General features: G+C 34.3%; 1 protein-coding gene across 3 annotated transcripts in view; it reads right to left on the bottom strand.

The window, feature by feature from the left end:
* LOC144967556 (cleavage and polyadenylation specificity factor subunit 2-like) overlaps positions 1–14,231 on the bottom strand; it is a 402,879-nt gene that overhangs the window by 90,520 nt on the left and 298,128 nt on the right. For all 3 annotated transcript variants that reach the window (XM_078905006.1, XM_078904988.1, XM_078904996.1), the window contains exon 11: positions 5,216–5,322. In XM_078905006.1, the coding sequence (XP_078761132.1) occupies positions 5,216–5,322 (107 nt within the window). The remainder of the gene's footprint in view (positions 1–5,215; positions 5,323–14,231) is intronic.

Here is a 14,231-nt window from a genome sequence, read left to right as displayed (position 1 = left end):
TAACTAGCATGCTAATGTTTTCTTTAGTTTTTAGTAGAATTGACTCTTGCAACGACCTCCCTGTCGGCTTCCCTGATTACACAACAGATTGCAAAAAGTTCAAAATAAAGCAGCCAGAATAACATCACTCACTAAATCAAACGAACAGAATATCACACCAATTTTTAAATACCCCCACTGGCTGCCAGTTAAGTTTCAAATTGATTTTAAGACTCTTTGTGGTGAAAAATCCATAGATGAACTTCCCCTCCCCACATCTAAGACCTAACTCTCCCTATAAACCAATGCGAGCATTGCGATATGCTGACTCTTTATTGCTTAACGGAAGAAAGTTTTCAAGCAAATGTAACAGAAAGCTGTATCATTGCCCCTCTTATGGAAAGGTATAAGTTTTAAAACTAGATCCAGCCCTTTATTTGAAATTTTAAAAAAAGTATCTGAAATAGGAACTTTTTTCCAGTGCCTTGTAATTTGTTGTGAATATTAATTTGTGCATTAACTATTGATTGCACTGTGATACTATATTTCAAACGCTCGTTTTTTTTGTTGTTCTTTTTTAAAAATTCATAGCGCCCTGTTTGTTTGTTTGTTGCTTTAGGTCTCTTCCAACACAACTGAGGTTATATGAGAGACCGCTGAAACAAAAAAAACAAGCAATCTAACAAAAATAGTACAAATGTAAATCAAAATCATAACCTAAAGATATCATAAGCTAAATTATAAATAACCAAGAACAAACAGGCAGAGGATTTACAGGAGAAAAAAATATCCCCTGTCAAAAATACAATCACAAACCAAAGAAGCAGGATAGGCTAGTAAAGAGAAGAAGAAACGACATCATTATCGGATCGTACACCCATGCGAACATCATAGGTATATGATTCAAGGGTGATGCTCCCATCCAACCACCCGCCGACTATAGCGCCCTGTCTGAGCACCTTTTGAGTGGAAGTGTGTGCAATATAAATGCTTCATTTATTATCATTACCATTGCCAGGTTCTCATTTACACATTATTCGCATCCGAATCGAGGAAGCTAATATTTCTAAAATACTTCATTCCCCAAGGACTCCGTGTCGAACCTGAGTCGTCTTGTGATCGTTGTCCCCCGTCCGGCAACATACAAGACTAAACACCGCCTGGCTTTGCTACGAAACACCATGATACCACTCGGCTACTGACGCCATATTTGTTCATGGTGGAAAATAAATTAAACATAACACAAATATAAATAAATATAAAATAAATATCAATGCTGCAAAAAAACAAACAAACTGGTAACCGGTATGACGATGTATCAATACGAAGCAAAAATCAGAAACACTCGAACATTTACAAGCAATAAAAACAAGACCTGAACACTTGCCAAACGTCTAATCAAAAATCCTCTACGGATTAAAAAAACAAATGTTATACCTAAGTCGTATAAACATCACGATATCGAGTTGCTAAATTTGCGTCTCGTCTCTGTTAGCAGTGAGATGTGATTAGTGTCGGAACTTGTCCAGTCTTGTTGAAAAGCAAACGACAGATCGGGCTAAAGTTTGGCATAGTATTTCCTTCGAAAGAATGTAAAACAATTTTCAATACAATGAAGAAATCACAGTTGATTTATTTCTTTCGAAAATGGCCTCTGAGTCCTTGCTTGAATCCAATGGACTACAGCATTTCGACGATGATGTCCAATATTATTGATAAGGAAAACGTTTTATACAGAAGCAGAATTAAATGAATCAATTCAAAATTAATGGGATTGAATCACTTTTCAGGGAATAAAAAAATCATTGGAATTACGGAGAAAAGCCTAGCCATAGTCATCACAGAAAATCAAAGTCTAGCTAGCTAGATGCCATTTTCAACAAAATTTCTTGAAAAATTGTGTAGACATTCATTTCAATAAATGAGTTTGATTGTGGTAAAATTCAAATTTACATAAGTTATAGTTTGGCGGCTATAAATAAATAGATCTAGATAGATAAACGGTAAATAAATAAATAAAAACTGATCGATGCTATTGCAGGCTAGACAATACTTAAGTTTCTCGCATTTTTCGAAGTTTTTAAACAATTTTGTCTCAGACTAAATTGAATTCCATATCAATTTCTCTCTCTCTCTCTCTCTCTCTCTCTCTCTCTCTCTCTCTCTCTCTCTCTCTCTCTCTTCCCCTCCCACCATACAAACCCTCCCCCACTTTTCAACTAGCAATCAGACACACAATTAATTTCGGGAGTTGAGTGATATTGATTACCGATGTGCTCAAAGCTGCAAGGACAAATCGTATTACATTCACAAGGCTACATACATACATAGCCGTTATCAATTTATTCCTTCTTCCTTTTCATTGCCGTCTACTCTGATACATTTTCCTGCTGATAGTAATAACGAGAATGAGCAGAACCTGTATGAATATATTATAAATGATGAAACTATGAAAGTAAGAGAGAGAGAGAGAGAGAGAGAGAGAGAGAGAGAGAGAGAGAGAGAGAGAGAGAGAGAGAGAGAGAGAGAAAGAGACACACACACACACACACACACACACACAGAGAGAGAGAGAGAGAGAGAGAGAGAGAGAGAGAGAGAGAGAGAGAGAGTGTGGTGGTGACAGAGACAGGGAGAGAGGGAGAAAAGAATAGATGAGATGCCAAGAAGAAGAAGAAGAAGAAGAAGAAGAAGAAGAAGAAGAAGAAGAAGAAGAAGAAGAAGAAGAAGAAGAAGAAGAAGAAGAAGAAGAAGAAGAAGAAGAAGAAGAAGAGAGAAAGAAGGAAGAAGAAGAAGAAGAAGAAGAAGAAGAAGAAGAAGAAGAAGAAGAAGAAGAAGAAGAAGAAGAAGAAGAAGAAAAGAAGAAGAAGACGATAGCAGAGGGAAGAGAAGTATAAACGTCTGAACACAAAAGTATAATCTTTGCTTTTATACAAAATTCTTATTTTTTAAATTAAGTCATGATTATGACAATCAGTGACTTTCAGGGGCAGTAAATCAATACAGACAACGCGTTTTACAAATTATTACTGTTTCTAGTAAACATTGTGATAAAATCGTAAAAGCTCCACAGTATGCGGTGGTAGATGGGTACTGTGGTCCAGAGTGTACTTTTTTCAATGAAAAAAAAATATATTCGTATACGGTAGTACTTTTTCATGCCAAAAACACTAGAAACGTGTGACGTCATCAAAAAGGAACTAAAGGAGTAAACACACTGTATAAATTATCTTTCACATGACGGACTTCCATTAAAGAAAAAAAGTTTTGTTTGTTGCTTTAGGTCTCTTCCAACACAATTGAGGTTATATGAGAGACCGCTGAAACAAAAAAAACAAGCAATCTAACAAAAATAGTACAAATGTAAATCAAAATCATAACCTAAAGATATCATGAGCTAAATTATAAATAACCAAGAACAAACAGGCAGAAGATTTACAGAAAAAAAAAATCCCCTGTCAAAAAGACAATCACAAACCAAAGAAGCAGGATAGGCTAGTAAAGAGAAGAAGAAACGACATCACTATCGGATCGTACACCCATGCGAACATCATAGGTATATGATTCAAGGGTGATGCTCCCATCCAACCACCCGCAAAGAAAAAAAGTAACCACGTTGGTTCGTTATAAAAGACCAAGAGGAAAAGAACAGTAAAAATAAGAAATAAGACCATTTAAAAAAGGTTTTAAAAAAGGGGGATTAATGGAACAGAAGAACAGAAAGATAAAAAAAAAACGAAAATAAAGAAAAGAAAGAAAAGACATTTGGGGAAAAATAGCACTGGCAACTACGACATTAGAATTATAATTTGGTCATTACTTTTTCAATTATAATTTTCGTGGCACCAAAGCTATTTTCCCCACAGAATTAGATCGGATAGCCGATGAGGTTGTCAGAACTTTCTGACTTCTAACGATAGATGATGGTGAGGACCCCTAAACGACAGAATGATTCGATAAAATTTCCTATCCAACTTCCGCTGTGTGGAAGCGAAGGGATCACGCCCAAAATCTCGTTTTCTTCACAGCGAGATTAAGTCGGGATCATGTCGCGAGGATGAATGCGTGAGGGTTCTTATGGTATTTAATGCTTTAATAATAAGAATTTAGGAAGCGAAGGGATTGGATGCTTCTGTTTTCACCCAGTTGCTGATTTTTATTCCTATAGTTTTTTCTTTCATTTAAAATTCATAATGCTCTCCTAGCTCTTTAGTTTCAAAATATTAGCAGCTCCTTTATAAACATTTATCTGCTATGAAACAGAGGAGGCAAATAGTCGGCTGAGTTCTCTATAAGTCCATCTATCCGCTCGTTCGTTAGTTATTTTGTCTATTCACACATAAATACAGACTTACATTCTTTCACATACGCTCCCCCCCCCCCCCAAATCCAGAAACGTCCAATCCATCCATTTTGCTGTGTCATCCACAAAGCTAGTATTCTACCATTCATCCACTTATTACATCCATCTACATATCCATGCATTCACTCATCCACCCATTGTTAACTTTATATAAGAAAAACACCCCCCCCCCCCACCCAAAAAAAAAAAAAAAAACCAACAAAAAAAAAAAAAAAAAAAAAAAACAACAAAAAAAAAAAAAAACAACAAAACAGCATCGTGCGGCTATGTGGTCTAGTGGTATGACACTCGCTTTCGGATCGGAAGGTCCTGGGTTCGATTCTCGCTCGGCGCATAGTTGAGTCCTTGGAGAAGGCTCTTTACTCACATTCTCTCACCGTACTCAGGTGTAAAATGAGTACATGGTCGTTAACAGCGTTGTCTCTGTCCCAAAAATGTGTAATATCGCCTGACAGGCGGCATGTCCCGTCCTACATGTTATGTGTTGCTGTTGGCCAGGGACCCCTTGTAAAGCGCTTTGAGCACGTTTAGTGGATATTGCGCTATATAAAAGCTCAATAAGCTCAATCTGTTTATCGCAATATCCATTAAACATGCTCAACGCGATTCCACTTGTGCCCCAAGTCAACAGAAACACTAAGCATACAAGACGAGACATGATGCCTATTAGGCGATAATAATATACATTTTGTCCGTCCGAGATAATGCTGCTACCAGCCAGGTAATCGTTTTACAACGGTTCGGTGAGAGAATGTGAATAAAGGGCCTTTTCCAATGACTCAACACTATGCACCGCTCAGAACGGAAATCGAACCCTGGATGTCCCGATCAAAAGGAGAGCGTCATACCACAAGACCACATAGCCGAACTTACTTCCTAGCCTTCTCCTCGTTGAGTCTGGCATCTTCTTGTTCCTTCTCTTGTTTTTTCTTCAGATAATCCTCCAGCTCCTGACCCTCCAGCTTGACCCGCCGTTGAATCTAAACGACAAACACACAAACAAACAAACAAGATAAATGAGATTATGGCTTTATTATTCTATTTATATGCTGTTATCAAGTGTTACCTTCCTTCTTATATGTTACCCATCCCTCCGAACGGTATTATGCCGGGGAGAAAGAAAAAAAAATGATGCCCTTCCGCCACTACATCATAAGTTATCGCCACCTGGGCATTCCACGTAGGAATCGTAGATAATTCACCAAACAAGCTATCTGATGTCAACAGGAATCATCCATGTTGTCCAAGTGAGCAAATAGGGGGTTCATAATCTTGCCCAAGGAAGAAAAAAAAACTAAAGTGCCTGAAGCGGGGTTCGAATCCGGGACCTTCCGGGTCACAGTGCAAAGCCTTGACCACTCGGCCGGGAGACAGTCCTCAAAATCGACATTGTAATTTAAACGAAGTAACCTGAGTTAAGTTTATGTTTTATTGAGGACAACAGATAGAGTTTGAAGTCAGTTGTGATGAACTAACTGACTGGTTCAAAACAAGGCGGCTGGATTGTTGTTGTTTGTTTGTTGCTTTAGGTTTCTTCCAACACAATTGAGGTTATATGAGAGACCGCTGAAACAAAAAAAAAAACAAGCAATCTAACAAAAATAGTACAAATGTAAATCAAAATCATAACCTAAAGATATCATAAGCTAAATTATAAATAACCAAGAACAAACAGGCAGAAGATTTACAGAAAAAAAAAATCCCCTGTCAAAAATACAATCACAAACCAAAGAAGCAGGATAGGCTAGTAAAGAGAAGAAGAAACGACATCACTATCGGATCGTACACCCATGCGAACATCACAGGTATATGATTCAAGGGTGATGCTCCCATCCATCCACCCGCGCGGCTGGATATCCAAGCCTTCAGAGCACATCAGTCCCATAATGGGTCTCCATTGGTTTCCTATTAAGGAGGGAGTGGAGTTCAAAATTACCACAATGGTATTCAAATAAGAAAATGGACGCCTAGAGCCTGATGAAATGCAAATACAAATGCCATTTATTATCATTATTATTATTATTATTATTATTATTATTATTATTATTATTATTATTATTATTATTATTATTATTATTATTATTATTATAGTAGTAGTAGTAGTAGTAGTAGTAGTAGTAGTAGTAGTAGTAGTAGTAGTAGTAGTAGTAGTAGTAGTAGTAGTAGTTTTGGCAACAGACAAAAGAAAAGAAAGAATAATGCATATCATAATATAATAATCAGCGTATGCATGGAACGAAATTGACGTCATTCAGGTCTTTGTTATCGTTTTTATCCAGCCCATTTTATGAGTATCCAGCCCATTTTATGAGTAGTTCTAACTAAATTGTATAAATCAGATTATAAACGTTTAAGGTTACATAACATAGTTTTGTGTATTGGTGCGTTTGTCCTTTCGAGGATCGATGAAAACTTCAGAGGTCTCTTGATTTTGACCGGCTTTAATTTTATTCATCCAAAAATACCCCCCCCCCCCCCACCCAAAAAAAAAAAAAACAAACAAAACAAACAAAAAAAAAAAAACAAAAAACAAACAAACCCCAAAACAAATAAATAAATAAATAAATAAATAAATAAATAAATAAATAAATAAATAAATAAATAAATAAATAAATTAATATATTAATTTAAAAGACTCGAAACAAACACGCGCAAAATGATATAACATTTCATCCATAAAAGGCAAAAATTATATTACGAATTTATTTTCACAAACCTGTTGAGAACAGTTTGTTGTGAGAACGCCATGGTGGTGGGGAGGGAAGACTCATGTTTGAACATTTTCATTCATATTATAATTGTATGGATTCGAAAGTTAAGAAAATCCTCATGTGTTTTACTATTTCTGTACTCGCTGTGGACTATTTGATTACGTCTGGGAACACCCGTTGATTAAGAGTGTTTATTTCCATTGGTTGGCTTTTCACATTAACCTCATAAGGTTACTATGGTTTCATGCGTCGTTTTCAAACAAATAAACATCTCATATCATATCATATCATATCATATCATATCATATCATATCATAGGATGTAAAAGGTGATTTAGGCCAACTGACCTTTTAATACCCTGTGTATATAAATGTAATCATAGATAAACCGGTAATTGATTATCTCTTTATCAAACATTATTTTGAATCTGTTCACAGAAGAAGCATTTTTCGTTTCATACTTGATACTGTTCCAAAGTTTTACAATTCTGTTAATTTAAAAAATCCTCTTATGCTAGTTTTGTATCTTTTGCCAATAAAGATTTTAAAGCGGTGTCTTCGGGTAATTTTTGTACTCGAAAATGAAAATAAAAACTCAGAAGTATCCAAGTCAACCTCATGATGGACTAATTTATACAATTGAATGAAGTCTCTCTTAATTCTCCAATTCTTAGGACTAGGTAAATGCCCTTTTTGTTGCCTTTCTTTGGACATTTTCAATGCTAATAGATTGCCTTTGGATATTGGACTCCAACTGCATTTGCAACATTCCATGATAGGCCGTACGAGAGATTTGTACAAATTTATAATAAAAATTACTTGTCAAGACTAACAAAACTTCTGAAGATCATACCCTCCATTCTATTAGTTCTGTTAATCCAGTCATCAATTTGTCAAAGATTATCCCAAGATCCTTTTCAGATTTAGTTTTTGAAATGGGTAATGTTCGAGAAACGTCAGTAAAATATTCATAACAGGGCTGTGCCGAAATGTCATTTTTTGTGCCGTTAGCCACGACAATATTCCAATAATAAGATATGTCTTTGGGGATATTTTTTGTTGTTGAAAAACTAAGAAGAAAAACTCATGTTCATTAGTTTTTATAAGTTAAATAGTTTAAAATAAACCAAAAATTGGCGATCTAGCTCAAATTGAATAGCAGAAATAGTTTCTCAAAAGTTCAAACATTTGTAGACAGAACTTTGTCCACACTTATCGACACTTTAGAAACTACTACAATATTGTGGCTAGATCGTCCATTTTTTGTTTATTTTCATCATTTAACCCAGAGAAACTGATGACAGCTAACTTTTCTTTAGTTTTTCCAAATATGAAAATTAGTATTATAGTATTTTTCTTGCGAACGTCAAACCCCCCCCCCCCCCCCCGCCCCCCCCACCCCCCCCGACATGTTGGCACAGTCTCAGATACGGGACATAGAATAATCACACATGACACAGACAATTGTCAAATGCCTCCCAGTAAACTTTATAAACACAGAGGTTCAAGTGGGATGAACACTTGAAAATAATTAGGCATAAGATGTGCAGACGTACATATTTTTTATCAAAACTCTCTCAGTTTAGAATAGATAAAACCCTCTGCACATTATTTTATAGAGCAGTAATCGAAAGTGTTTTGTCATTTTGTATAACAGCTTGGGGAGGCAATTGCTTAGCAGTGGAAAGGAACAAAATAAATTCAAATATTAAAAAATCTATTAAACGCTATATAAATGATGTTGACGATGTAGATCTTTTATACGAGAAATTTTGTATAAATAAAATAACTAAAATATTAAATGACCAGTATCATCCACTAAGACCATCAGTTATTATGTCAGAAAGAAGTGGTCGCCCTTTCTCTATTTCAACGAAAACAGAGAGACACCGAAAATCATTTCTGCCGTCCAGTATTAGGCTTTATAACAACAAGCAATAATCATTTTATACAATTATTTCGCATTTTTAGTTTCAAAAAATGTAAATATTAAATTATTAATTTATTTGTTTTGCAATCTTTTCAATTTTCAATTTATAGTGACAGTTTAAACTATTTTACAGTGTTGATATTATTCATATTATAAAGCGCAGCTCTGGTTATAGAGCTGCTCCTTTTTTATATATATACATCCTATTTCCATTGTATTTTTTATCTTATTGTGTAAATTATAACACGTCTGTACAAAAAATTTCCTTTTTGGGATGCAATAAAGTATTATTATTATTATTATTATTATTATTATTATTATTATTATTATTATTATTATTATTATTATTATTATTATTATTATTATTATTATTATTATTATTATTATTATTATGTTATAGAGCTTATTCTAACACAGAATAGAGAGTAAAAAAAAAAAACAGGCATAAATCTTTGTCAATGAAATAGACGAAAAGTGATCAACGCGAAATCATTGCATAAAAGTGATCACGTGACGTATCGCATCCTCCAAATGGCTCCTATTTTATTAGCATTTCAGTAGACGGAATAATGATTATTAATTTATTACTTTTCTCGTAAGACTTAACAATAGAAGAGTAAAAGGGTAGATAGGCTCGTCATTAATTACTAGACTGTTATATAATTATCTCCTCTTATCATAGTGACTGACGTCAGAGGCATCCTTGATCAGATTAAATTCTGCACTAAAGCTTTTTACAAGTTAATCGCCTAAATATGGAGTTTTGTCCTTGTGACCATATTACCGTATTAACATGTTTTACGGCATGCTTGGGAGTTAAGGAAAAATCAAATATACATCGTTAGATATAGCTTTGTACAATTAATATATATATATATATATATATATATATATATATATATATATATATATATATATTATATATATATATATATATATATATATATATATATATATATATATATATATATATATATATATATGAATTATCGTGAAAAGCATCGAACACGGTGAAAACAAAATTGTAAGTGTAACGATTCTGGCTGCTCCATTTTGTATCTGATATTGTGCCAAAGTGTCATTTTCTTTGACGTTCACCACAAAAGTACTCCAATAATAAGTTTGTAACGTCACAAAGTACCCCAATAATACGGCTTTAACGTGATAAATTACTTAATAATATGGTCTTAAAGTCATAAAGTACTCCAATAATAAGGTTTTTTTGTTTTGTTTTTGTTTGTATGGGTTTTACAGCGTTTGCAACACATTAAGGTCATATACGCACCAGTAAAAAGAAAGAAAATTGGATAGTAAAGACATTCTAGATGTACAATTCAAAGGGCTTGAAGAAAAAGTACGTCAAAGGGGAATCGGTTCAAATATGGAACAGATGTAGATTCCAAGAGCACACCATAAGTGTACTTAGTTTGAGATCACCTAAAAGTCTCAACCAGATACCAGCATAGGTCTGCTAAGAGGAACACACTCAAATGTTTGCAAATTATATGTCAAACGAAAATAATACAATGCATAACAGAGAGAGATGATTTACAAGGAAAAAATATCACCTCCCAAAACTATCTATACATTTGACTGTTTCCCTCTCAGCAAGGGCACCCGGCCAGGGCCAGGACAAAACCAAATAATCTCATTCCAAGACCAAGGCAGAAAGCAAGTTGGAAAACAGATATAGGAGGATAGAAGATACAGTAAGTACCTCCCCGCCCACTATGGGAGGTAGGAAGCCCACCCAGCAATAATAAGGTTTTAACGCCACAAAGTATTCCAATTATAAGGTTTTAAAGTCATCAAATACTCCAATAATACGGTTTTAGAATCCACATACATACATACATACATACATAGATAGATACATACATACATACATACATACATACATACATACATACATACATACATACATACATACATACAAACATACATACATACATACGTATTATTGGGGTACTTTGTGACGTTACAAACTTATTATTGGAGTACTTTTGTGGTGAACGTCAAAGAAAATGACACTTTGGCACAATATCAGATACAAAATGGAGCAGCTAGAATCGTTACACTTACAATTTTGTTTTCACCGTGTTCGATGCTTTTCACGATAATTCATAAGAATCCACCAACTCAGCTGAATGATTATAGACCTGTTGCTTTAACATCAATTATTATGAAATGTCTGGAAAAAATTCTGAAAAGAGAGCTGTTGCAATTTATATATGACCAACACATACTTGATCCATATCAGTTTGCCTACCAACAAAATCTCAGTGTGGAAGACGCACTCCTCACAGTGATGCATTCAATATCAAATCACTTGGATGCTTCACCCGCCAAATACTGCCGAATCCTATACGTCGATTTTTCGTCTGCCTTTAATGCCATGAAAACCAACATATTAATCAGTAAACTGCATGCTCTAAACCTTCCCCAGTACCTCATCAACTGGTATAACAACTTTCTCATCCATCGCCCCCAACATGTCAGAGTAGGCTCAAATATATCATCAGTAAAAACTCTTTCAAACGGATGCCCACAAGGGTGTGTAAGCTCACCTCTACTTTACATCCTCTATACAAACGATTGTGTGGCTAGCTTTGATAACTGCCAACTCATAAGTACGCTGATGACACCGCTATACTCGGCCTGCTCAATGATTCCGTCTCCGAATTTAAATACACTGAGCAAGTTAGTAAATTCAGCAAATGGTGTGCCGATAACTGTCTAGAGCTCAATGTAACAAAAACAAAGGAACAACTGTTTGATCACAAAAAAATAGGAAAAAGAGCAAGACAAATAACAAAAATTAACAATCAGGCGGTTGAAATTGTTGAAACGTTTAAATACCTTGGTGTAATTATAGATAACAGTCTAAGATTTGAATCGCACACCAACAATGCCATCAAAAAATGTAACCAGCGCTTGTATATACTCAGAAAATTAAGGTCTTTCAATGTGAACAGAAAGACCATGATACAAATCTACAAGTCATTAATATTGAGTATCGTTTCGTTTGGCATCACGACGTGGTATGGAAGCTGTGGAACAAAAGAAAAATCCAAACTACATAGAACCCTCAGAGAGCTTCAAAAATAATTAACACCGACCTTAGAAGCCTTGACACAACTTATATTAATGCAGTTGAGAAGAAAGCTTTTAACATTATCAACGAAAAGAGGCATCCGCTGAGCGAAAAATTCCAACTTCTGCGCTCCGGAAGACGGTATCTAGAAGCAAAAATGTAGGACAAATCGACATAAGGCAACCTTCATTCCAACTGCCATAAAATTAATTAACAAATCTTCTGTGGAAAAATGAGACAACCAATGAAAATAACGAGAAGCAGTGGCGTGAATCATCATCAACGACATTGCCGCCGTCGTTATCATCATCATCATCATCATCATCATTATCATCATCATCACCATCATCATCATTATCGTAGTCATCATCATCATCATCATCATCATCATCATCATCATCATCATTATCGTAGTCATCATCATCATCATCACAATCATTGCCATCTTCTTCTTAATATAAGACACTATATTTATAATATGGTTATCTGCTGTCCCAGCAAATATATCGTATCGTTCTATCTGTCTGTCTGTGTGTATGTGTGTATGTATGTACGTATGTAATGTATGTATGTATGTATGTATGTATGTATGTATGTATGTATGTATGTATGTATGTATGTATGTATGTATGTATGTATGTATGCATGTAGGCATGCATATACGATGGTATGCTGATTTTTGTATGTATGTATGTATGTATGTATGTATGTATGTATGTATGTATGTATGTATGTATGTATGTATGTATGTATGTATGTATGTATGTATGTATGTATGTATGTATGTATGTATGTATGTATGTATGTATGTATGTATGTATGTATGTATGTATGTATGTATGTATGTATGTATGTATGTATGTATGTATGTATGTATGTATGTATGTATGTATGTATGTATGTATGTATGTATGTATGTATGTATGTATGTATGTATGTAATGTATGTATGTATGTATGTATTGTATGTATGTATGTATGTATGTATGTATGTATGTATGTATGTATGTATGTATGTATGTATGTATGTATGTATGTATGTATGTATGTATGTATGTATGTATGTATGTATGTATGTATGTATGTATGTATGTATGTATGTATGTATGTATGTATGTATGTATGTATGTATGTATGTATGTATGTAGTATGTATGTATGTATGTATGTATGTATGTATGTATGTATGTATGTATGTATGTATGTATGTATGTATGTATGTATGTATGTATGTATGTATGTATGTATGTATGTATGTATGTATGTATGTATGTATGTATGTAGTATGTATGTATGTATGTATGTATGTATGTATATGTGTATATATGTACGCTCATTTCTTTTGTGTACATGTGTAGAAACAATGTGCAAGCGTGTAGGTTCGTGTATGGCTGTGTCTGTATTTGTAAACGTGTTGATGTTCATACCATGAACCAAACTGAGCATTGTTTACCTCACATGAATTGCCTTTAATTTGGAAAATAAAGATTATTAATTATTATTATTATTATTATTATTATTATTATTATTATTATTATTATTATTATTATTTACGTCACAAAGACTCCATTGATAAGGTTTTAACGTCACGGAGTATCCAATCCGGTTGTAACGTCCTAAAGTACTCCAATAATAAGTTATTTGGAAAAACTGAGGAAATAAAATCGCTCTCATCAGTTTCGATCAATTGTACAATTAATAAAAACTAGCGATCTACCAATAGCAAAAATGATTTATCAAAGGTTAAAAAAAATAAAAAATAAAAAAAGATAAAAAAATTCGGACAGAGTATAATTTTAAAAATCTTTTAAAAGCTAAAACTTCTATCATTTTGATGCTAGATCGTCAGTCTTTTTGGGTTTATTTTTCATTATTTAACCCGGAGAATCTGATGAAAGCGATCTTATATTTCGTTTCTCCAAATAACTTAGTATCAGAGAATGATAGAAGCGGACGTCACCTCATCTACGGTAATCTGTCCAGAAGTGAGTGCTTGGAGCATTATCGGTGCTCATAATATGTCCCGTACACCGGAAAGTCACCCGAAATTTATTAGAATTAATGCTCCTCATCTCATCCCCCCTTCCCCCTGAAGACATATGTAATCAATTCCCCTCCGCCGACTATAGATAGTATGCGCTTGGCTAAGAAGCTCAC

This window comes from Berghia stephanieae, chromosome 1 (genome assembly GCF_034508935.2).
Source record: "Berghia stephanieae isolate SIO BIC M18660-M18661 chromosome 1, UCSD_Bste_1.3, whole genome shotgun sequence".
Classification (NCBI taxonomy): domain Eukaryota; kingdom Metazoa; phylum Mollusca; class Gastropoda; order Nudibranchia; family Aeolidiidae; genus Berghia; species Berghia stephanieae.
The sequence above is the reverse complement of the archived record's forward strand: the minus strand, read 5'-3'. Positions and strand labels throughout refer to the sequence as shown.